This window comes from Drosophila pseudoobscura, chromosome 2 (assembly GCF_009870125.1).
Source record: "Drosophila pseudoobscura strain MV-25-SWS-2005 chromosome 2, UCI_Dpse_MV25, whole genome shotgun sequence".
In the NCBI taxonomy this organism is placed as follows: Eukaryota; Metazoa; Arthropoda; class Insecta; order Diptera; family Drosophilidae; genus Drosophila; species Drosophila pseudoobscura.
Window position 1 is genome coordinate 7,249,665 of NC_046679.1, and position 22,624 is coordinate 7,272,288.

The 22,624-nt window shown below is 42.1% G+C and overlaps 8 protein-coding genes across 10 annotated transcripts in view; 3 read left to right on the forward strand and 5 right to left on the reverse strand.

Annotated features, from left to right (window-relative positions):
• Positions 1-1,422: 1,422 nt before the first annotated feature.
• Positions 1,423-2,367, reverse strand: LOC117183249 (uncharacterized). Of its 2 annotated transcripts, XM_033376492.1 has the most exons (2): positions 2,032-2,366; positions 1,423-1,978 (listed from the first exon to the last, which is right to left on the reverse strand). In XM_033376492.1, the coding sequence occupies exons 1-2, from the start codon at positions 2,170-2,172 to the stop codon at positions 1,442-1,444; spliced, it is 678 nt and encodes a 225-aa protein (XP_033232383.1). In that variant the 5' UTR covers positions 2,173-2,366; the 3' UTR covers positions 1,423-1,441. The 2 variants fall into 2 exon arrangements, with proteins under 2 accessions (XP_033232383.1, XP_033232384.1); XM_033376493.1 differs by having other exon boundaries at positions 1,423-2,367.
• A 268-nt stretch (positions 2,368-2,635) lies between these two features.
• On the reverse strand, positions 2,636-3,221 carry mRpL55 (mitochondrial ribosomal protein L55). The gene is made up of 2 exons (XM_002136123.3): positions 2,931-3,221; positions 2,636-2,875 (listed from the first exon to the last, which is right to left on the reverse strand). The coding sequence occupies exons 1-2, from the start codon at positions 3,105-3,107 to the stop codon at positions 2,729-2,731; spliced, it is 324 nt and encodes a 107-aa protein (XP_002136159.1). The 5' UTR covers positions 3,108-3,221; the 3' UTR covers positions 2,636-2,728.
• A 477-nt stretch (positions 3,222-3,698) lies between these two features.
• ATPsynD (ATP synthase, subunit D) lies at positions 3,699-4,818 on the forward strand. 2 transcript variants are annotated; one of them, XM_033385851.1, is made up of 2 exons: positions 3,699-3,784; positions 4,171-4,818. In XM_033385851.1, exon 2 carries the CDS (start codon positions 4,186-4,188, stop codon positions 4,720-4,722), a length of 537 nt encoding a protein of 178 aa, XP_033241742.1. In that variant the 5' UTR covers positions 3,699-3,784; positions 4,171-4,185; the 3' UTR covers positions 4,723-4,818. The 2 variants fall into 2 exon arrangements, with proteins under 2 accessions (XP_033241742.1, XP_002136158.2); XM_002136122.3 differs by having other exon boundaries at positions 3,737-3,833.
• Positions 4,819-4,892: 74 nt separating this feature from the next.
• On the forward strand, positions 4,893-6,161 carry LOC26533520 (uncharacterized). Its single transcript, XM_015179462.2, has 2 exons — positions 4,893-5,335; positions 5,391-6,161. The coding sequence occupies exons 1-2, from the start codon at positions 5,105-5,107 to the stop codon at positions 5,649-5,651; spliced, it is 492 nt and encodes a 163-aa protein (XP_015034948.2). The 5' UTR covers positions 4,893-5,104; the 3' UTR covers positions 5,652-6,161.
• Positions 6,162-6,507: 346 nt separating this feature from the next.
• On the reverse strand, positions 6,508-7,089 carry LOC6899372 (uncharacterized). The gene is made up of 2 exons (XM_033377225.1): positions 6,727-7,089; positions 6,508-6,672 (listed from the first exon to the last, which is right to left on the reverse strand). The coding sequence occupies exons 1-2, from the start codon at positions 7,087-7,089 to the stop codon at positions 6,508-6,510; spliced, it is 528 nt and encodes a 175-aa protein (XP_033233116.1).
• Positions 7,090-8,472: 1,383 nt separating this feature from the next.
• On the reverse strand, positions 8,473-9,800 carry LOC6896992 (uncharacterized). The gene is made up of 3 exons (XM_002137142.3): positions 9,333-9,800; positions 8,962-9,279; positions 8,473-8,907 (listed from the first exon to the last, which is right to left on the reverse strand). Exons 1-3 carry the CDS (start codon positions 9,396-9,398, stop codon positions 8,743-8,745), a joined length of 549 nt encoding a protein of 182 aa, XP_002137178.3. The 5' UTR covers positions 9,399-9,800; the 3' UTR covers positions 8,473-8,742.
• Positions 9,801-10,002: 202 nt separating this feature from the next.
• Positions 10,003-11,211, reverse strand: LOC6896993 (uncharacterized). Its single transcript, XM_033385907.1, has 2 exons — positions 10,315-11,211; positions 10,003-10,260 (listed from the first exon to the last, which is right to left on the reverse strand). The coding sequence occupies exons 1-2, from the start codon at positions 10,675-10,677 to the stop codon at positions 10,096-10,098; spliced, it is 528 nt and encodes a 175-aa protein (XP_033241798.1). The 5' UTR covers positions 10,678-11,211; the 3' UTR covers positions 10,003-10,095.
• A 578-nt stretch (positions 11,212-11,789) lies between these two features.
• Positions 11,790-22,624, forward strand: part of LOC4801004 (serine-rich adhesin for platelets) — a 34,321-nt gene continuing 23,486 nt past the window's right edge. Inside the window, exon 1 of the mRNA XM_001358141.4 lies at positions 11,790-12,500. The gene's annotated coding sequence lies outside the window, so the exon portion shown is untranslated. The remainder of the gene's footprint in view (positions 12,501-22,624) is intronic.

Genomic DNA, 22,624 nt, shown 5'->3' on the forward strand with positions numbered 1-22,624 from the left:
AAAACTTAAAATCAAACTTTATAAAAAATTTCAAGAAGTTAGTTCTCCTACTTCTCACTCGCGCTATGTAACAGCTGGGTCAAACTTTTCAGTTCTTAATGCTCGATGCTATAAAAAGTACCTATCTCAATGCAGGATACGTTTTTCTCAGGACCCTAAACATCCTCGCTATCATTTCTTAACACGTCGGCATTTAATGATCAGCCGATTGCCGATCTTTTTGACCAATTTTTCCAGACGACCTATTCTGAGGAAAGCTACTCTGGTCATCCGTACCCATACGGTTTACCGAGGTCGAACGGCATTTTCAGTCCCTTGTTAAATGAATGTTCTTTACTTCATGATCTTCGACTAGTTAAGCCGGTGCTTTCACCGGGTCCAGACGGGGTTACAGGTTGTGTACTCAGGTACTGCGCCGAGGCACTGTGTGGACCCTTGCTTGGGCTTTCCGCCCAACCTCTTGATCTTTTAATTTTCAATCTAGCCCCTTGTCGGCTCCATATACCCTATGTGGTGGTTCTCTTGAGAGAATTACCCTGGTGGATGATCTTGGTGTTCTATTAGACGGCAAGCTAAAGTTTGCTGAAAACATTTCTACCATGGTAAATAAGACCATGGGCGTGCTTGGGTTTATAAAGAGGTGTTCAAAGGACTTGACGACAAAGACTCTCTATATCTCGCTAGTTTGTGCGATTTTAAAATTCGGCTCCTGTGTATGGTTCTCTCAGTACAAAGTACACCACGACCGTATAGAATCAGTACAGAAAAGCTTTTTACTCTTTGCTCTGCGGGGCCTTAACTGGGATGCGGGTGTGAGACTCCTATCTTGTTCTAGTAGACTGCTATTAGTAAACCTCCCATCCTTAGTTAACCGTAGAAAAATGCTTGGTGTGATTTTTATGCACAACTTGATCAGGGGTGACAGAGACAGCGATTAACGATTCCTATTAGACTTACTAGAATTTTTATACCGTTGTTCCTTCCACTTTGTAGATCGAATTATTCCTTGCATGAACCGTTTAGTAAGATGCAGTCATTGCATGTCAACGTCCATATATATACATATGTGTGGATATCTATACGAAACTGATATACCACTATACTATTCGAGTACCCTATATCAAAATATATATTTTGCCGCATGAATAAATGCCATAACTCAGTTGGCTTAAATTACTTCCGGAGAATATTGTATGTATTATGGAGAAAATACTTTTTATCGCGCCGTAATAGTTCCAATCTCAAATATAGAGGTTGTAGCTGAAGTTTGATGCTAGGAATAATCCGAAAAGAGCACAGACGATCAGCGTGGACCGCATCCGAAAGGTTTACGTTGCATCCTAACATTAGACCACACATATATTTAATTAGTCGGTACAACACATTTTCTACTGTTCTATGTATTTGTTGGTTTTCAGGGAACGTCTGACGGCGATTCCCACTATTTTCTCTTCATTAGATCTTCTACGAATGTGAAACTAACATTCGTATCAAACTGTAGCTTCTTATCGAAGTACCACTGAATCGCCACTAAATAATCCCCTGTTGGAAAGGGAAGACGCAGTAGCTCAGGTCTTAGATAAAAGTCCTTAACAATCTGTGGACCCTGCAATATAAATTTCAGATGTACAAGTGGTTCGACATAGACGTATAATCTTACCACGTAGGGGCATGAGTGGTTTATGTTACTAAAATCTTTGAAGAGCCCATACACTATATTAACAAAAGGTTGATTCCGTTTTCTCAAGTACTGACAGACATCAAAGTAAATATCGAAAAGCCAGGGCTTGTAGCCGTTTGCCTTTTTGAAAATTCTGCTATGAACTGAAATATTGTTGGCCGGATGCAGTATCGTACCATTCATATTGAGGAGCACTTTGTTTCGACTGACGGCCTTCAGACGATAGTTGTGGAACACGAACCAGGATTGGTTGTAACTCTCGCAGACGAAGTTTGTAAACTTGAAGACGACGGCATCCTGAAAACTTGGTTCACTATTGTCCACTTGACTAGTATTATCCATATATTTACGTTAATTTTGATGTGGAAAGTTAGGAATAATCCGAGAACCGCACAGATCATCAGCTGGCAACGCATTGTTCCTGCTCTTGAGGGCACAATAACATTTGAATGACACGAACGTGTTGTTTTATGCTTCGTCCATTTACGCATGATAGAGTTTAATTACTCTAAACGCTGATTGAACACTAATAGACTATAATTATAGAGATATCCGATCTCCTGCACAATCCAGTCTTGCTTTAATTTCGCCTTTGTGGCTTTTTATCGAGCCACCACTGAATCTTCAATAGATAATCGCCAGTTGGAAAGGGAACTCAGCTAGAAATTCTTACAAAAGTGAACTGAAATGGAAAGTACTCGGCTATCTTACCAGATACGAACACGAAAGGTTAAAGTTTCTAAATTTTTTAAATAACCCCTAGGGTAAGTAAACAAAGGGTCGATTTGGCTTTCCAAAATACTGACAGGCATCAAAGTTATTGTTTCTTATCCAAGGCTTACATATCCATCCATGGTTCAGTATTGTCCACTTTGGCCGTTAGTCATCACATGTTATAGCCGTTAGAAAACATCTCACATTCAAATAATGGAACAAGTCTTTTGTGACCTTTAATTTCGGATGTGGCAACGCAATGTGAGCTGCCAGACTTATGTAACACAATTAATAAGTTTTATTATCTATAGTTGTAACATTTAAGCAGAAAGGCTACTTTTTCTTGATATACTTCATGTACTTTTTGGCATTGAAGTTGTCGTCCACCTCCTCCATAATCCTGACCTTCTTGCGCGGCTTACGCGCCTCCAGGCGGGACTTTCGCTCGGCGTCCGACAAAGTGGTCAAATCCAAAGGCAACTAAACGAGCAGAGGAATCCAATTAATGTTATTTAGGTCATGATTTTTCACCTACCTTGATGATTTTGCGTGGCTCGTGATAGCGGATATTAATGGTGGATCCGTCCGGCTGGACCACCACTGTAGGATACAGGCGGCAGTAGACGGAACGATGCAGCCTGGTAACCGCTGTCGTGGCTGAGGAAATGCAGCGCAGCTGTTTCACAGCTTGGGGCAACTGTTTTAACAGCATTCTTATTGATATTACCACGAGTAAAAACAATAGAAGTTCAAATTAAAATCCACATGCAAGTTATGTTTTTCATAACAGCTGATAGTGTGACCGCAATCTGGGAACCAGCGCTGTGAGACCATCTATAGGATCCATGGCCACTAATTTTCATACCCTAGGGAAAAGGATGTTATAGAGTTGAGAAAATGTTTGTCATGCAAGGCTCCGTAGGTATCAGGGTCAAGATAAATATACACAAGATACAAATAATGTACTTGAATATGTCTAAAGAATATCATTTTGAGAAAAGGTCTTTATAAATTACGTTTTATGTTCATATAAAATGAACGAAATAGGGTATACAAAGGCCTATACACGCATCACGTCTTCAAATACCAGCAACATTGCGACTGTTTTTTTTTTGTTTGACCATTTTTGCTAAGACCTTTTTTTACGCAAAATGCAATAAAAGCAAGTGTTTAAAATAAATCAAACAAGTATAAAATAGATTCATTAATCGTATAAAACTATGTGGGCATGGCCAAATGTTTTATATAGCTGGTAACATTCCACGGAATATCAAAAACGAGGATTATGTAAAATGGAACTTGAATTCGTCAGTATATTTACGGTATATTTTTTAAATGAGACGGTATATTTTGCTATATTTCTGAGGGTTAGTCACACTGCTCAAAAGTGTAAGTGTTGGTGCAGAGGCATAGAAATTCTTAATTCTCCGTAATTTAAGTACGTTGGAAATAACTATCTAAAACCACTGAAGTAATGTGCAACAAGACATAACTAAACTAAATGGCTAGCCAATTGTGAAGGAACCCAAAAGAATGCACACTTTTCCCACCTTCACAATTTGGAGGGTGGCTGCTGCAGCAAAATTACATAATTTTTGCACGCATAATTTTCAGTGGAATGGAAACAGCATAATATATAATGCAGAAGATGGGACTCTAACATCACAATCCACAGGAAATAGATATATTTATGGAATCTCGTCTTGGCATTTCTTTTTCATTTCCACTTTGAGAACCTAACCTCATCAGTTTTGTGTTTTTGTTGGTTTTTTCAGTATTTGTGCTACAGAATGGCCGCTCGCCGCATCACCCAATCCTCGATAAACTGGTCTGCTCTGGCCGAGCGTGTGCCCGCCAACCAGAAGACCAGCTTCGGCGCCTTCAAGACCAAGTCGGACATCTATGTGCGCGCCGTGATGGCCAATCCCGAGTGCCCACCAAAGATTGATTGGGCCTACTACAAGAAGCTGGTGCCTGTGGCCGGCCTGGTCGATGGCTTCCAGAAGCAGTACGATGCTCTGACCGTGCCCTATCCCAAGGACACTGTTTCCCCCCAGGTGGACGCCCAGATCAAGGAGTCGCAGTCGGAGATTGCTTCTTACAAGAAGGTCTCGGAGCAGCGCATCCAGAACTACCAGAAGGAGATCGCCCATCTGAAGTCGCTGCTGCCATACGACCAGATGACCATGGAGGACTACCGTGATGCATTCCCCGACAGCGCCCTGGACCCCATCAACAGACCAACCTTCTGGCCCCACACCCCCGAGGAGCAGGTCGGCTACAAGTCCAAGGAGCAGATCGAGGCCGAGAAACAGGGACACCATTAAGTGTCACTCCCTCAAGCGAGAAAGCGCCTATTCGAAATGTAAATGAACATGCTAAAGCAAATTACACAAATAAAAGTCATTTCAAATGGAATTGAACTTGTTTTGCGGCCTGTTATATGCCCGTGTGACTGTACAGAAAGCAATTATAACATTTTCTTAAGATTTAAAAAAGACTTCAGGAGACAAGGAAGCATATTCACGTATAAGATTGTTGCTCCCGTACTCCACGATTGTAGCTTGTTTTCCGCATACTTATTTTAGATTTTTGGTTCAACAGCTGGTTGGGAGCTGCATTTGAAGTTATATTCTCGATTGTCTCGATTCCTTTATATTTGGTGAAGGCCTCGGCTGGCTTAAACATTTAATAACAAGCTCTGAGATTATGAACATCATATTCGGAATATTGAGCTGCTTGATGCTCCCCATCCTGATGGCCAGTGGTAAAAGGAGCTGTGACGTGGAAGCGGAGGTTGAGGTTGGAAGAGGGTTCGCTTTCGAGTCCCTCAGGTTTCCCAAAAAATATCCGCCCGGCACCAGCTGCACATTGCGAGCTGTAACCAAATTGACTAATGACACGTTGAGAATAAGATGTATAATTGATATCCCCGGAGATGTAAGTGTGCCTAGCATCCACTATTTAATAATAATTTCCAAAAATTACTTAACAGCCAGGATGCCGCAAAAATAGATTCGTAGTCGAGAGAGACTACGGTGACGCGGCGCTGCTGGTTACGGCAGCTTACTGTGGCAAGGAGGAATTCACGGATACTAGTTTCTGGCCAAACCACAAAGCACATATACGTGCCAAACTTACTACTTCCGGGAATAAAACGGGCAGATTCTTTTGCTTAATCACAGCCGAAAGTTTCCCAGAGGCAGACATTGATAACAATCCAAAAATATTGGAAAATAATATTTTAATGAAATAAATCCGTCCTTCCGTCTCGATGAGCGTACATATCTCGGAGATTCAGTGTGGAGGCTACAGAAATATTACACGGTGGAAAGTAACGAAATTCTCTCGAATTCCCCCGCTCGATCGCAAATAGCAAATAGACCGCAAAAGCGAATATCCGAATGTAGCCGTTAAATCGTCCACCTTGGAACTGCCTGGCCAGGCGGCAATCTTTTTCTCTGAGGATTGTCGGCTGACAACAGCCTAGAGCAGGATTTTTAAAACTCTTTAAAATCGAATTAAAGTCATTTCAAATCAAATTTTTGTTTTCCGCCGGTTACATGTTCTTTGGCCTGCACAGAAAGCAGACAGAAAGGCTATATCGACTCGCCTATTGATGCTGATCAAGAATATATGTATGTCCATCAATACGAATCTGAGATACCTCTATACTCTTTGAGTACCGAATATCGAAATATATATTTTGCTGCATGAATGAGTCAATAAATACTGATAATTATCCAAATTATTATGAAGTTTGTTTAAATTACTTCCGGAGAATATTTCAATATAATAGCTATACAATAATTTTGACTAATAATGAAAGACTTGTTTGCGTTTGGATTTAAGTTTGATGCCAGATGTTCAGCGTGGAGTGTAATCCCAATGGTTCTTGGCTAAACAGATTTTATTTTACCGAAACTAGACCCCAATTTCCGTTGCTATTTCCCTTTCGTTAAACATTTGGTAACATTTCGTGTCATACAAAGATCAGTCGAAAAACACGGATTAGCCCATACATATATTTGATTAATCGGTACAATACATTTTCTACTGTTGTTTTCAGGGATCTTCAGGAATCCACTGAATCTATATTCAGGTGATTCCCACTAATTTCTCTTCATTAGATCCTCCACGAATGTAAAACTAACATTCGTATCAAACTGGTGCTTCTTATCGAAGTACCACTGAATCGCCAATAAATAATCCCCTGTTGGCAGGGGAATACCCAGTAGCTCATGTCTTAGATAAAGGTCCTTGACAAACTGTGGACCCTGCAATATAAATTTCAGATGTACAAGTGGTTAGACATACCCGTATAACCTTACCACGTAGGGACAAGAGTGGTTCAGGCTAGTGAACTCTTTGAAGAGCCTATAAACTATATTAACAACAGGTTGATTCCGCTTTAGAAAATACTGACAGGCATCAAAGTAAATATCGAAGAGCCAAGGCTTATAGCCGTTTGCCTTTTTAAAAATTCTGCCACGAATTGATGCATTTTTGACCGGATGTAGTATCGTCCCATTAACATTGAGGAGCACTTTGTTTCGACTGACGGCCTTCAGACGATAGTTGTGGAACACGAACCAGGATTGGTTGTAACTCTCGCAGACGAAGTTTGTAAACTTGAAGACGACGGCATCCTGAAAACTTGGTTCACTATTGTCCACTTTACTAGTATTATCCATATATTTACGTTTATATTAATGTGGAATGATAGGAATAATCCGAGAAGCGCACAGATAGTCAGCTGGCAACGCATTGTTCCTGCTCTTGAGGGCACAATAACATTTGAATGACACGAACGTGTTGTTTTATGCTTCGTCCATTTACGCATGATAGAGTTTAATTACTCTAAACGCTGATTGAACACTAATAAACTGTAGTTATAAAGATATCCGATCTCCTGCACAGTTGTGGCTTGCTTTAATTTCGCTTTTGTGGCTTTTTATCGAGCCACCACTGAATCTTCAATAGATAATCGCCAGTTGGAAAGGGCTCAGCTAGAAATTCTTACAAAAGTGAACTGAAATGGAAAGTACTCGGCTATCTTACCAGATACGAACACGAAAGGTTAAAGTTTCTAAATTCTTTAAATAACCCATAGGCTAAATAAACAAAGGGTCGATTTGGCTTTCCAAAATACTCATTCATCCAAGGCTTACATAAGTATATCCATTTTTTCTTCTGAAGATCTGGCTATATATTGTAGGCCGGATGGCGACAGTTGTGGTGGAAAGGAAAAGTGGAAAGTTTTCGATGCTCGTTCCCTTATCTGAATTTCAGGAAACCCTGAAGATCTTGGCGACTTTACTCCAGGAAATTTTGTAATTGGTCGTCCGCTGATGGAGTTTCCTGAGTCTGACGTTACGGGTCTTAACTCCAATTGACTTGATCGTTGGCAACGAGTCACCTGTGCCCAGCAGATCTCTTGGAAGCGTTGGAGTGAAGAGTATTGACTCTGCTCCAACAACGGTACATCAAGACCCTCTATCCAGGTCAATGCCGTCGTCAGTATCAAGGACGAAAATTGGCTGAAGTAGCCCTCGCTGGAGATGGTGGGGCTGTGCGAGTTGTCATTCTGTGGATACCGTCAATAGCTCTTAAGACATTTCAATCCTTTTATCTGATATCTCTCATCCAAATGGTCTTAAATTATCTATTGTCTAGCTCATGTATGCATAGGAGCATATTGCCTTTCTGGGTTCAAATGGTTGAGAGACAAAGAAGAGGGAGGTCTACTTGCATATCTGGAGGTGGACTGAATCTACCGCCCTGAACATTCCATTCGCGTAGGGACATTTTCGATGGCTACTAAAGCAGAAATCCCCGTGTGTCGGCTATGGTTCACGCTTCCGCTTTGCGTCTTAGAAGATTGACAGACAGAAAGGTATATCGACTCACCTCTTGATGCTGATCAAGAAGGTCAGGGTTGCCATCCTTCCCCTTTTACACACTTGACATACTCGGCCGAGAGCATTCTCTTCGCTCTCACAGCACGCTCTCTGTAGGAGCTCAATAACAAATTATATATTTTGCCGCATGAATGAAAGCAATAAATGTTAAAAATTATTCAAAACTCAGTTTGCTCAAATTACTTCCGGAGAGAATACTTTTTATCGCGCCGTAATAGTTCCAATCTCAAATATAGAGGTTGTAACTGAAGATTGATGCTAGGAACAATCCGAAAAGAACACAGACGATCAGCGTGGACCGCATCCCAAAGGTTTCCGTTGCATCCTAACATTAGACCACACATATATTTAATTAATCGGTACAACACATTTTCTACTGTTCTATGTATCTGTTGATTTTCAGGGAACGTCTAACAGTGATTCCCACTATTTGCTCTTCATTAGATCCTCCACGAATGTAAAACTAACATTCGTGTCAAACTGTAGCTTCTTATCGAAGTACCACTGAAGCGCCAATAAATAATCCCCTGTTGGCATGGGAATACGCAGTAGCTCAGGTCTTAGATAAAAGTCCTTGATAATCTGTGGACCCTGCAATATAAATTTCAGATGTACAAGTGGTTAGACATACCCGTATAATCTTACCACGTAGGGGCATGAGTGGTTTATGTTACTAAACTGTTTGAAGAGCCCATAGACTATATTAGCAACAGGTTGATTCCGTTTTCTCAAGTACTGACAGGCATCAATGTAAATATCGAAGAGCCAAGGCTTATAGCCGTTTGCCTTTTTGAAAATTCTGCCATGAATTGATGCATCGTTGACCGGATGTAGTATCGTCCCATTAATATTGAGGAGCACTTTGTTTCGACTGACGGCCTTCAGACGATAGTTGTGGTACACGAACCAGGATTGGTTGTAACTCTCGCCGACGATGTTTGTAAATTTAAAGACGACGGCATCCTGAAAACTTGGTTCACTATTGTCCACTTGACTAGTATTATCCATATATTTACGTTAATTTTGATGGGGAATGTTAGGAATAATCCGAGAACCGCACAGATCATCAGCTGGCAACGCATTGTTCCTGCTCTTGAGGGCACAATAACATTTGAATGACACGAACGTGTTATTTTATGGTGTGTTTATTTATGCATGGTAGAGTTAAATTGCTTAAATTACTCTAAACGCTGATTGAACACTAATAACCTATAGTTATAAAGATATCCGATCTTCTGCACATCTTCTTCTTCTAAATCACATGTGTGTCGTTCTTCTCTTCAATTCAGACTAGCTGTCAGAATGACCAGGGTTGTCATCCTTCCCCTTTCACACACTTGATATACTGGGCTCTTCGCTCTCACAGCACGCTCTCTGTAGGAGCTCAATAACAAAATATATATTTTGCCGCATGAATGAAAGCAATAAATGTTGAAAATTATTCAAAACTCAGTTTGCTCAAATTACTTCCGGAGAAAATTGTATGTATTATAGAGAATACTTTTTATACAATCTCAAATATAGAGGTTGTAGCTGAAGTTTGATGCTAGGAACAATCCGAAAAGAACACAGACGATCAGCGTGGACCACATCCCAATGGTTTACGCTGCATCCTAACCGTTTCCCCTTTTCCATTTCCGTTGCTATTTCCCTTTCGTTTCATACAACGATCAGTCAAATATCACGGATTAGCCCATACATATATTTGATTGATCGGTACAATACATTTGCTACTGTTGTTTTCAGGAATCCACTGAATCTATATTCAGGTCATTCCCACTAATTACTATTCATTAAATCCTCCACGAATGTAAAACTAACGTTCGTATCAGCCAGTGGTTTCTTATCGAAGTACCACTGAATCGCCACTAAATAATCCCCTGTTGGAAAGGGAAGACGCAGTAGCTCAGGTCTTAGATAAAAGTCCTTGATAATCTGTGGACCCTGAAATATAAATTTCAGATGTACAAGTGGTTCGACATAGACGTATAATCTTACCACGTAGGGGCATGAGTGGTTTAAGTTACTAAAATCTTTGAAGAGCCCATACACTATATTAATAAAAGGTTGATTCCGTTTTCTCAAGTACTGACAGACATCAAAGTAAATATCGAAAAGCCAGGGCTTGTAGCCGTTTGCCTTTTTGAAAATTCTGCCATGAACTGAAATATTGTTGGCCGGATGTAGTATCGTAGCATTCATATTGAGGAGCACTTTGTTTCGACTGACGGCCTTCAGACGATAGTTGTGGAACACGAACCAGGATTGGTTGTAACTCTCGCAGACGAAGTTTGTAAACTTGAAGACGACGGCATCCTGAAAACTTGGTTCACTATTGTCCACTTGACTAGTATTATCCATATATTTACGTTAATTTTAATGGGGAATGTTAGGAATAATCCGAGAAGCGCACAGATCATCAGCTGGCAACGCATTGTTCCTGCTCTTGAGGGCACAATAACATTTGAATGGCACGAACGTGTTATTTTATGCTGTGTTCATTTATGCATGGTAGAGTTAAATTGCTTTAATTACTTTAAACACTTATTAAACTCTAATGAACTATAATTATAGAGATATCCTATCTTCGGCACAATCCAGTCTTGGTACGTTGACACTTCATGAGATCATCTACGAGTGTGAAACAAACGTTCGTATCAAATTGTCGAGGTACCACTGAATATTTAATAGATAATCCCCAGTTGGAAAGGTAAATTCTAAATTCTTTAAATATCCTTTTATCATCTGGCAATATTTTGTAGGCCGTGATTGTAGCTTCCGCTCGACGCAACTGTAAACTTGGAATGGGGTGCAGGTGCTGCGGGCCAAGGACTGCCGGTGGGCGCTCAGAAGAAGGCTTCATAAGGTTATCGGAGCAGAAGCATCGGAAGAAGTTCGAAACTTCCTATAAATAAATTTAAACTGTTTACAAATGCACAATTTAAATTCATTCACATATTTAAATGTGGCGCCCTGAAAGCGGCTTAGAGCAATATTTTGGTATTTTTTTGAATGCGATATATTTGAGAAATACCGATGAAAAATTGAATGAAAATGAAGGTGTACCTTTTTGGCCCAACATACCCTGTCGTACAGTTTGAAGGAGACTGTGAATGGATCAGCAACATGCAGCCAGAATTGGGCAACATTTTTAATACTCTTGAAAATTGAGATACTAAAGAATTTATGAGAAGTTTATTCTCTCAGCCAGTAGGTGAGACAATCATGTATCAGATGAACAAATGCGGGAATATGGTATACAAGTTTTGAATCTCAAAGAACTATGTATTTCATATTATAGATGAAATTAATATGTGAAAGACAGAGAGTATGCCTTGGGATTCGTTATGGTATAAATACAGAAAAATATTAGATAAAAAAGGGTATTGCAAAGTGCATACCCAAGAATAGCTAGCACTGAAACCGGTTTGTTGGCAACATGAGTATAGCAACATGCGAGTTGAGTTGGGCAACATGGCGTAGCCGTCGGGTGGTACAGTGGGAATTTTTGCTGTGTACTGTGGAATTTTCTGCATCGTGCCATGCCCGATCGTGTCTTGACATATCCGATCTCGTTCACAATCGCAAGCGAAACGAGTTGGAGTGCAAACGTGCCAAGCGGAAGATCAAGTTGTATTAGAGCGCCCGGAGTGGGAGATCCGAACCACAATACACAGATATACATAGTGTAGAGTGTCTCCAGCAACAACGCCAGATTACAAAGTTGAATTAAGTTGAAATTTGCAGTAATAAATCGAATCAAGTAAATTATGCCCGTGACCAATAATTTGCATAGACGCGCGCCCTGTTCGTGTTAACCCACTTTCTAAACGACCCCGAAAGAAAAGAAAGATATATCTTTCGACCGAATATCGAAAATTTAGTAACAACGAAACCAATTAACAAGCAAATAATGTTGAGTAAATAACAGAAGAAGCAAGTGATATTGTTTACTTCTGAGCTCTAGTTTTTTTAGTGCCTAACAAAATCGAAATCATCGCAAAAAAAAAAAAAAAAAAACCAGAGACGAGACTGGAAAACGCACGGGATACGACACTGATACCGGAACGCAACGCGTCTATTCCTGTCCCGCATCCGCACACCGCACCCCCGTCGCCTGTCAGTCAATTGAAACCGCAGCAACAGCAGGGCGGAGAAGCAGCAGCAACAATCTGCAGCACTGTGTAAGTTACACCAACAAGAAAGAGCAGAAGAGCCTTTGGCATTCTGGCTTTTTCGTTGTGGCTCCTAACAAACGAGTTAACCAGCCAGAGCTAAAACCTCAACGCGTTCAATAGGATAGGCCAAGCCAATCCCGATCCAGGTCGAAAGAATGCTGAGAGCCAAGCCTCGACTAGGGGATACCCTAAAGGCTCCCATCCGATGGCAGTCCACTGGCACTCGGTGCCAGGGGGGTATAGGCCACAATGAAATATCTTAAACGGATCGGGAGTCGAAGTCGGAGGCGACGAGGCCCTCCTGGCGCTGGTATATTTCATAATCTGCTGCTGCTGCTTCTGCTGGCTGGCAGCATAACTTTTAGCACCTTAAAACTTGCTCTCTGCCGCGTCGCTTCTCAGTCTCGCATTTCACCAGCACACACACACACACACACACACACACACACCTAAGGCAGCCATAATTTCTTTTGGATAATTATTACCCGTCTGAATTTTGTTGTAGCTGACTCTGTGAAATTTTTGCTTGGATTTCGGTATTTTCTGCTCGTTTGCATAAACACCTAGCGGATAATTTTAACATATATAAATATATATATATATTTCTCAACTTAAATACTTAATTTAGGAAATTTTTTTGCAACTTTCCTTGGTCTAAACAAAGCAGCGGAAAGACCACTTCTTTTTGTTTGTTTTTTTGGTAAAATATTTTTGTATGCGTTTTGGGTTACAGTTATACAATGTGGCTTGGGAAGTCTTAGGAATGCAAAATCAGTAACACGACCTGCATTAGGTAATGCAAGCCCTGACCGATCTGGCAAGTGATAAACTTCGATACGAGGTGACTCAAGAATTAATGGACGGCCAATGGGAAATTCCCGCATGACTCAAAAGCGAAAAGTGCCTACAATTTGTTTGGCAAAATATCAACCCCTTTATGATAGATTTTCTTAAGAAAGAAATGTTGAAATAGAAAACTGTCACAAATTGTAAAAACAATTATATTTATCCATATTTTGTTGGTGGAAGTATTTCTCTTTGAAAGATGTTAAGCCTTTTTATGGGTTTCTTCATTTATGAGCACCTGATTTCTGATGCCCCGCCTTCCCCGGGCCTGTCACCGAGACGTAACTCTCCAGAAATTGCCATGAATGAAATTCGCATTTCATTGCAAACCGTCGACGATTGACAGCCACAACTTGGCCGGTGGCCGGTTTTCACACATGCGCGAATGTATCTGTATCTTTGTGCGGTGCGGTTCGGTGTGGTTTTCCACCATCAACAACGACAATAGCTACGCACGTTCGCGGGCAACAACAACTAAAAGAAATTGTCAATAAAGTGTAAAAGGAGGCAAGGCATGAAACAAAAATGGCTTGGCCAGAGTGAAACGTGTTCCAGCCCAGGCTCAAACGCAGACTCAGACGCAGACTCAGGCCCAGCCCATGGCATCGATCGAGTGCAACGCGTCTGTCTGGCCGTAAAATTTGTATTAACTATTCGCTAGACTATTCGCATTCGTACTTTCACAAAAACTCGTTCGAACAAATGGCACAAATATGAGCATTTTATTTTCCCCCCATTTTTTTTTGTCGTTTTATGCAATTTTTTGCGAGACTTTTCCCGCATTAGCAAATCAAGCGAACAAACAAGAAGTTTGTCAACGCTAAAAAAATGCATTTCGGCACGTATTCGAGAGGCAGAGGGAGGTCTCAGAGGGGGGGAGAAGGGCCGCCCCCGTTACGCAGTCTGGCAAAAGAAATTAAGCCCCAACTGAACTGAACAATAATTATGCACATTAAAGCCGGACTTCAACTTTTCACTTTTCCATCGACCGTTTGGCATTTTCAAGGCACGCATTGGTGTACTGCTGTTGTTTCCAAATATATATTATAATTGCTGTTTGTGTATTACCCAGCACTGAGTATGGCTCCATTGCTGTTTGCATAATAATCGAAATGAGGCGGGCTTAAACCTTGACTGTAATTTATTTTCTGTCTGTGGTCAGTGTTTTTTTCTTTTCTTTTCTTTCCAATACTTTTCCCCAAGCTTCATATTTTTATTTTTATTTTTTTCTGAGCCCAAGCTGGAGATAAGCGAAACGTGATTGATTAAAGACAAGTCGAGAGGGCGTTGAGATATGGCAGCTCTGGGACTGCCACTGGGTCTAGGTCTCACTGGGGGTCCGTCTCTTATCTGTTGCTCGGTTGTTGGTGATTTATCATCATCGTAATATTTTGCTTTTTATTCGCTAGATAAACAACCGCCAAAGATTTTGCGATATTAAAGTGCTTTTTCTTGCTTTAAGGAAATTTAAAAAATTTTAAAAATATTATGATTTAGTTACTAGCTTTAATTGTGATCGGTTTGAAGCGTGACTAAGATTGTATCTGAGCTTAAGGTTTGTGGATCTGTAATGGATCTGCGAATATTTGTTATATTCCTGGAAAATTCTATGGGAAACGTATTTATTTTGTGGCCAGCCCCCGGCTCACTCGCCACGCCCGCTCGCGCCGATATGAGTAAAATACTGAACGATGACTCGAAACATTTGTATATATACAATAAAGAGACACTTTCACCAAATAAAATCGATCATTAATGCAAGATATAAATCAGTTTCTCAATTTAATTGGTAACTGGATATTTGTTAGATATTTTTTTGTCTGACTTTTAAAATATTTTAGTAGTTTCCAACAAAAATTCTTTGAATAATTATATGCATGGGGAGTAAATCTTACTTTTAAATATTTTGGCAGCTTCCAACCAAAATTCTTTGACTAATTAGGGAGACATGAAAAGTATATAATACTTATATGATATATACACAATATAATACTCATACTCGCTATACTTCAAGCCCCTCCCTCCCTATGGTCATGATACGCACTGTCACGACTTGATGCCATGCGTTTCCGAATCTTGAAAAGTTCCGTTTCCTCTCCAACACCTTTTTTTGTGACAAAAATAAACAATAACTCAAGAGATCCAACAATGATCACTTCGTACAGTAAATCATCTTGTTATTCAGTTTCTCCCTCTACCTCCCGCCCTCCCTCTACCTGTCTATTGCTCTCTCTCTCCCTCTCTTCGCCATTTGCGGCACGACAGGCGACGGCGGCCGGGAGAAAGTTTTTCTTTTTCTTTGCCAAACTCGAAAAATAAAACCAAAAGAAATTAACGCTAAAAAAAATGTAAAGCTCAAACAAAGGCCAGAAAACGCAACAAAACTGTTAAGTGTGCAATGCAAACATGTGGTTATATATATATACTATATATATGTACATATGTACAGTGTGTATCGACTTATATAAGACAGCGATGGGCATTAAAAACGCATAACAATTAATTGTGTTCAAAAAACAATCGACACGGCGACAGCAAATGAATCAAAAGTGTGTTGAACCACCCAAAATCCACCTGGCCAACCCACCGGCAGGCACCTGTGCCATCGCACAGCAGGAAAACAACAGGAAAAATGGCAAACAGCTTGAAAATATGATTTGTTTTTGCCTTCTGTTTTCGTCTGCCTCTGGGACACACATTCCACGCATTGTCATAAAAGTAAATTGCTTAATTTATGCCACAAATGTGTCGTCAAAGGGGGTATGGGGTGCGACGAGGCGACACTTTCTACGAAACCGCACCTAAGCGCAGCTTTGAGCGCGATTCTTGCGTAAGCGACTTTAAACGCATGCAAAACGCGTGCAACGAAAGCCACAATTGAGGCGCTGCAGAGCGTCCGCCTTACATCAGAGTTGACCTGAGGTCAAAGCAGTGGCTCCCTAATTAACTGATAAAGGCCAATAATTGAAGTAGAGCCAGGGAGAGCTTTCCCCCCAAAGGCAGTGGAACAAATCAATAGGAAATTGTAAATAATTGTGGAAAAACTTAAGGTCTGACCCTCATTATTGCTTTATCAGCAGTGGGCAGAGGGACAGGGCGGTGGGAAGCTCTTTTGACAGTCTGCAATTTATTGTTATGCTGGAAAATGGGGAAAATTCTCAAGTGCCTTGATTTCGTAGGCAGACAGAAAGCCATTTCCATTTCTATTTTTGGTCTAGAGGAAAAAACCCTCTTCTTTGGGTTTGGGGGGAAAAAGAATGGCGAGAGAGAAGCGTTTTCAATTGGAGAATCTGTTTGCCAGATAAATATTTATATATCACATGGGATATTGATGCAACAACAAGAAAACTCCATCAAGATGGATCTGTATCTGTATCTGGTGCTGGTTCACGGGTGTTAATGTCATTTCAATTATATTCAGTAAAAGTAATTTGGGAAGAGAAAGAGTCGGGAAGGTGAGAGATATGAGAAGAAAAAAATGAAAAATGAAAGCGTTCTTAATTGCCAGAGGAGACGCGACACGGCATTGTGTGAGTGGATTTTCTCACTCGCCCCCGTACCGCCTCCTGCGATGCATGTGCATGGAGGAAAAAAAAACACAATCCTCGAATCAAATTGAAAATTTATTTGCGCATGCGCAGCGTCTGCGCACGCCAATCCAAAGCCCAATTGTATCTGTATCTTTCACTCTCCCGGACCGGCAGACATTTTCTAATGTGCATGGAAAATAATTGAAAAGCAAAGAGTGGCAGCAACAGCAACAGCAACAGCACCAAATTGAATTATAATTTCAATTATGAACCGTTGAAAGCGGAAGAAAAGCCTCGGTCCACACTCGGTCCACTCTCTGGCCAACAAAGAGCCCATTGAGATCGGAGAGCGGCCACAACTGTAAATGAGGTTGCGACCAGCAGCAGCAGCACAGATACAATCTGCAGCTGCCCCTGCCACTGCCCCTACCCCCCCACCCCTGGGGCCGTGTCAATCAAGAAGAACAGTAAAATGCTTCTAACGCCGCTCTCGAGTGAAATGCCTGACGATCCACAGCAAAGTCCCATCTCAATCTACATTCTCGCGATCCCAATCTCGATCTTGGCCAGCTTTAATTGCTGCCTAATGGCCGAGTGAGGCCCGAGGCCCTACAGCCATGCGCCATGTGGGTCAGGTCAGCGATGCGTCAGCGACTGGCGACTGTCAAAAGCTATGAAAAATAGTGATCTGTCAATAGTTGAAGCGCCATTTGGTAACACTTTATGAGTGCATCTCTGAGGCCTTGCATAATGGTTTTTGTAAAGTCTTCTGCAACTGCATTTTCCCTTTCAATTGTGTGTCGGTGTGTCCCAATCACTCCCGAAGGGAGGAGCTTGCGGCTTATGGCCGTACCAAATTTTGGTCTGGTATTTATGGCCTTGAATTGTGGTCAAGTCGGGTTCGGGGCTCTGTCTCTGTGTCTGCATGATTTCATCGTCGTTTCACACTTTGGGAATAGAGCCGCCAAAGCAGCAAAAGATGGCGAAGAAGGCGGAGAGGTAGGGCAGGGAAAAAAAACTTGTCAACGACTTTGTGGCTCATTATAATTTTCGCCACAAAATCGATGACTAAACGAACGCAATCAGGTTTTGTGCCACAGGTTTTTGTGTTTTTTTTTTTTCACTAGAATTCACAATCATTGATTGCTTTGGTTTTGGTTTTTTACTCTCTATGGTCTGCGGAGTGGTGTTAATTGTCGAATTAACTTGGCCAAAAACAGCTGCCAGTCCGAGCTCATTATGGTAGAGGGTTTCATGGGAAGTTTGCCACTAAAATGGGAGAGTATTTGGAACCCGAGAGCTGGCTGAGGGCCCTGGATCTGGGCCTCTATTTGCATACCAATTAGTGCCAGAATTATGAAGATTTCTTGCCAAAATTGGACACAAACCCCACTATCTTTAGGTGTTACAACTTACCTCTACAGATCCTAGATCTTTCAATACACAAATCCAATACAAAAAATTTCCTTTTTTCCCTAAATAAGACTTTAATCTTTTAGGGTATGCCACACTTCGGTTATGTGTGCCACCTTTTTGCCTGAATTTCATAAAGGTTCTTGCTTCATCGCACAACACAGATGGCGCCGCTTGCCACTTGCCACTTGCCTGCTGCCTGCCGCTAATTGAATTAATTTCTGCACTTGTTGCCGACACACAATGCAGTTTTTCATTCGCATAATTATCAGACATTGATTATGAACTCATTGAGGCATGCCACACAATTTATTTACTGGTAGCTCTGAACAGATTTCCTTGTTTTATGGGCACCGATCGAAGTCGAAGTCGATGGCGGCGGCGGACCAGTTCCGGATCCACTGGACGGAATGGTAATGGCTAATAATTGCAAGCCACGATTTCGCAAAAGAGAGCCGCCACAGAGCGAGAGAGCGAGAGAGAGAGAGGGAGAGTGATGGACAACCCGACATCAATAAAAAGTGCGCTTAATCAATAAGAAAAACCACTCTGATTGCCGGCGATAGTTGGAGCTCCAAGAGGGTTCCTGGTGCCTCCTCACTGGTGCCTCCTCTCTGGTGCCTCCCCACTGGTGCCTCCTCCCTGGTGCCTCCTCACTGGTGCCTCCTTACTGGTGCCTCCCCACTGGTGCCTCCTCCCTTATGCCTGGTCCCTGCTGATCTTCAATTTATGGGCCACAATGTGTGTGTAATTCCTTCAGAGTCACGTTCATTCCGCTTAAGATTGCCGGCAATTCCCAAATCGATCCAAATCGAACTTCAAAACTCGTGATTTAGTGAATGCTTTCGAGTCGCTTCACTTCCTGCGGCGGCACGAGCAGTGAGGAGGCATGCGGCATGAAGCAGTTATCCAGCCATAATTCTAAAATGTTGCCACTTTGATTTAGGACTTGGTAGGCAGCTGCCACAGCTGCCACAGACGCTGCTGCTGCATCTGGTGTGGGCTGCAGCTGAAGTTGGACTTTGGCCTGTCTTGCAACAGCAGCCGTGTGGGCGTGGGGCAAGTGAAAACATTTCGAAAGTAGTTTGAAGTGGTTCTCTTTCTCTCTCCCTCTCTCTCTCTCTTTATTTGGAGCAGCCTCTTATTTACTGGCAAATCGCATTGATTTATGGCGCCATGGAATAAATAATTACCAACTTTGTTGGCCTTCAAATGGCCAGGGTTCAGGCCAGAACTGTGGTCTAAGGTGTTTGTTTGGGATGGATTTTCCATGATTTACAGCTTGTGCAAGTAGCTCTAACGATTTTCTTTGAGGATACAGCATTCTATCTATAATTCTAAGGCCTTTCCTTGAGACATTTTCAGCTCTAAGTGCGCACCTTACAGTTTTGATCTAGGCACCTCAAAACCATCCAAAACTATTGGTTTATATATCATACAAACCCTCTTCAATCCTAGACATTCTTTCCACTGAAACTCCGCTGATTTCAAAGCATATTTTCTAAAGAAATACTACTGTTCATATCACTTACAGTCTGAATCATTTGCAAACAAACTTTTCCCCCTGGAAATACACCAACCATGCAACGCCCCGCAGGCATTGAGTCACTTGTGTGGCTCACTTTTGTTTAACCAACAATTAGGCACAATTACAGTGGTTTTAGCAATTAAATATTGAAAACCAGTTTCAGTGGCCTGGCCAGAGGAAATGCAACAATTTCCACAGCATTTCCTCAAATGGATAGGATTCGATTCGGGCTTCGAGTATCATTGGAAAACAAACAGAAACTATTATTTCATTATTAATTAATTTCTTTTTGGGGTGTTGCTAATTTGCTGGCATTTAGGCAATCAGATTCGATGTGAAATTTGTTGCAATTAGCGTGGATTTTAGATTGGTAATCGAGAGCGACAACTGGTAATTATGCAACTGGAAAAACCCCATGCACACATGCCCCAAAAAGTATCTGTCAGATACTTTAATTTAATTTACTTGCATGGAATGAAATCTCCGATTTTGGGCTTTCATTCACATAACACTGACATAAGCCGCTTTCCATTTCAGCTTCCTGCTTACTGTTATGATATGGACTGTACCCAGAGACCCACATCAATCGTTCAAGTGTGGCAAAGATGAATGATTCGATTTTTGTGAGACTTTTGGGGGGGGGGGGGGGGGGGAATGCAAAGGCGATCGAGCGTTCCTCGAGAAGCCTCTCCCCCCCTCTTGGAGTGTGTGCCACTGCCCTCCCTCTCCGGCAGTCTTTTCTGCAGATGAACGACCTCAATGAGGTCTGCATTCTCATTCTCCCAGCTCTCAGATGGACTCGAAGGGGGAAGCTCCCTCGTCGGCACTTGAGTGTTTTCAATTGCCAGTGCGCCCGGGCAGTAGGGCGGGGCGGGGCGGGGGGGTAGCGGGTGTTACAGTAACCCTATAGCCATTAGCATCATCTACTGCTACTTCCAATCCCCCTTCCCCCTCTCTCTACCCACTTTAATGCGTTTGGCCCTTGCTGAAGTCCATTCAGGCCATCGACTGCAATTATGCCCTGGAATCTCTAGCCCCCCCTCTCTCCCCCTCTCTCCACCCCTCTCGTTCCTGATTGATTCGCTTGTGGCATGCATGCGTTTGTTGGTTTTTGCCTCCGCCAAACAATCCAAATATTTTCCCATTTTCCAAGCCAGCCGGCAAAAAAAAAGCAAATAAACAAAGGCCTGGCATTATCAAGGGGAAGGCTTTTGCCCAAAAGGTCATGTATGGAATTTCACAATATAAAACCCCTCCCCCCCCTCCCCTCCTCACCCCGTAGATGAATATGCATAAATCCATGAGGAAAATAATGAAGACGATGATACTGATGATCAGGCAATGACCGAGGTTCATTTTACATCCCATTCAGAGCTCGGACCAACGGCTTTTGTGAATGTTTTATGCCACTCGCTCTTGACCGGTTTGTACAGCTATCGGAGGGGCCAGCAAGAAAAGCCATAGACGGCCACAGATACGGCTATACGGCTACCCAAGAAGCCGCATCAGCCGCACAGCAAAAAACAAAAACGAAACATTTTGCAATGCGACGAGGTCAAGGGGTGCCCCGAGATTAAGTCGAGAAAAACCTACAATCCAATGTGACCCGCTACTGGAAATCTCAAGCCACAAAGCAAAAAAAAAAACACGGCTTAGACCCATTAACCTTAGCTTAAGGCGCAATCAAAAAACGCTCAATGGTCTCAATGCTTTGAGCCGCCTCTGGCCAACACTTAATATTCCAAAATATTTGTTGTATTTTCTTTGATATGTATTTGTTTGGACAATTACAGCGAAGGCTAAGGTTGAATCTAGCCACAGCGTGGGCGCCTGTTAAAGGCCAAGCAAACATGGCAAAAATATGGCCAACAAGCGGCCTGGCAATGAATGCAATGAAGGTGGGAAAAAGGCTGTATCTTATGGTGTGGCAGAGTCCCCAAAAAAATGCAATGAAAGTGGCAGGGGGGTCGCCATTTGTGGGGGGATAAAGGGGTCTACAGCCAGCAAGAGAAGTGGCATATGGAAGGGCATTTTGATGGAAATATAAGTTTATTTGAATGGGATATTATTTAGTACTCAATCCAAGACGTTTGGAGGGTCGGACCAAAGCTTCTCCTGAGTCCTTTCTTTGAGATCACACTCTTATGAGTAGAAGGGGCTCAGAAGATTGAATCGTTTTAAGATCATTCGGATTGATGATTGATATCTAGACGTGGTGCATTATCCTTCTCGATACCAGATCCTCCAGCACTGCTCTGCTGGAACTACTAGCCTGAAAAGGGCGCCTTCCGGCCATGCCAAGAGCACTTTTCACAGTCACAATAAAACAATTCTAGACACAAAAGAACCCAGAGACGAAGACAGACTTGCTTAACTGCCTGTTAATCTGACTGTTATCACTTGCTCGCCTGCACAGAGCAGGAAATCAGCAGGATGCTGTCAATTACAATTACGTGAATTGCATAATGGCAGTGGCAGAGCCACAGCCAGAGGCATGCAGGCCACAAGGTGGCATCACTTTCCACGTAGCCGAGCTGCACATTAGCTTTCATTGGGCAATTGTCTTGGAATAGATATAAGTAGGCATGGCAGCCAGCAGGAAGAGTGGAATTCAAAGAATACTCAGGAAGAGAGCCGCAGCAGCAGAGATCTCTCTCTGGGGCGACACGCGCGGCATAACGCAAGCGGAACTGATCACTTAAGGGTGCCCCCATGGCCAGGTGTGGGGCGGGGGGGGGGGGAGTATCTAATAATAGCCAGAGGCAAGGGGTACGCACAGCCTAATTATATACGGGAGAAAATGCAGTTCCAGC

Excerpts from the sequence above, each read along its gene's own strand:
- LOC117183249 (XM_033376492.1), bottom strand. The coding sequence starts at position 2,172 with ATGCGTAAATGGACGAAGCATAAAACAACACGTTCGTGTCATTCAAAT. Across the intron at positions 1,979-2,031 it reads CTTTCCACATCAAAATTAAC|GATGCCGTCGTCTTCAAGTT; the intron begins GTAAATATATGG and ends CCAAGTTTTCAG.
- mRpL55 (XM_002136123.3), bottom strand. The coding sequence starts at position 3,107 with ATGCTGTTAAAACAGTTGCCCCAAGCTGTGAAACAGCTGCGCTGCATT. Across the intron at positions 2,876-2,930 it reads AGCCACGCAAAATCATCAAG|TTGCCTTTGGATTTGACCAC; the intron begins GTAGGTGAAAAA and ends CTGCTCGTTTAG.
- ATPsynD (XM_033385851.1), top strand. The coding sequence starts at position 4,186 with ATGGCCGCTCGCCGCATCACCCAATCCTCGATAAACTGGTCTGCTCTG.
- LOC26533520 (XM_015179462.2), top strand. The coding sequence starts at position 5,105 with ATGAACATCATATTCGGAATATTGAGCTGCTTGATGCTCCCCATCCTG. Across the intron at positions 5,336-5,390 it reads TAATTGATATCCCCGGAGAT|CCAGGATGCCGCAAAAATAG; the intron begins GTAAGTGTGCCT and ends ATTACTTAACAG.
- LOC6899372 (XM_033377225.1), bottom strand. The coding sequence starts at position 7,089 with ATGGATAATACTAGTAAAGTGGACAATAGTGAACCAAGTTTTCAGGAT. Across the intron at positions 6,673-6,726 it reads ACCACTCTTGTCCCTACGTG|GGTCCACAGTTTGTCAAGGA; the intron begins GTAAGGTTATAC and ends TTTATATTGCAG.
- LOC6896992 (XM_002137142.3), bottom strand. The coding sequence starts at position 9,398 with ATGCGTTGCCAGCTGATGATCTGTGCGGTTCTCGGATTATTCCTAACA. Across the intron at positions 9,280-9,332 it reads CATTCCCCATCAAAATTAAC|GATGCCGTCGTCTTTAAATT; the intron begins GTAAATATATGG and ends CCAAGTTTTCAG. Across the intron at positions 8,908-8,961 it reads ACCACTCATGCCCCTACGTG|GGTCCACAGATTATCAAGGA; the intron begins GTAAGATTATAC and ends TTTATATTGCAG.
- LOC6896993 (XM_033385907.1), bottom strand. The coding sequence starts at position 10,677 with ATGGATAATACTAGTCAAGTGGACAATAGTGAACCAAGTTTTCAGGAT. Across the intron at positions 10,261-10,314 it reads ACCACTCATGCCCCTACGTG|GGTCCACAGATTATCAAGGA; the intron begins GTAAGATTATAC and ends TTTATATTTCAG.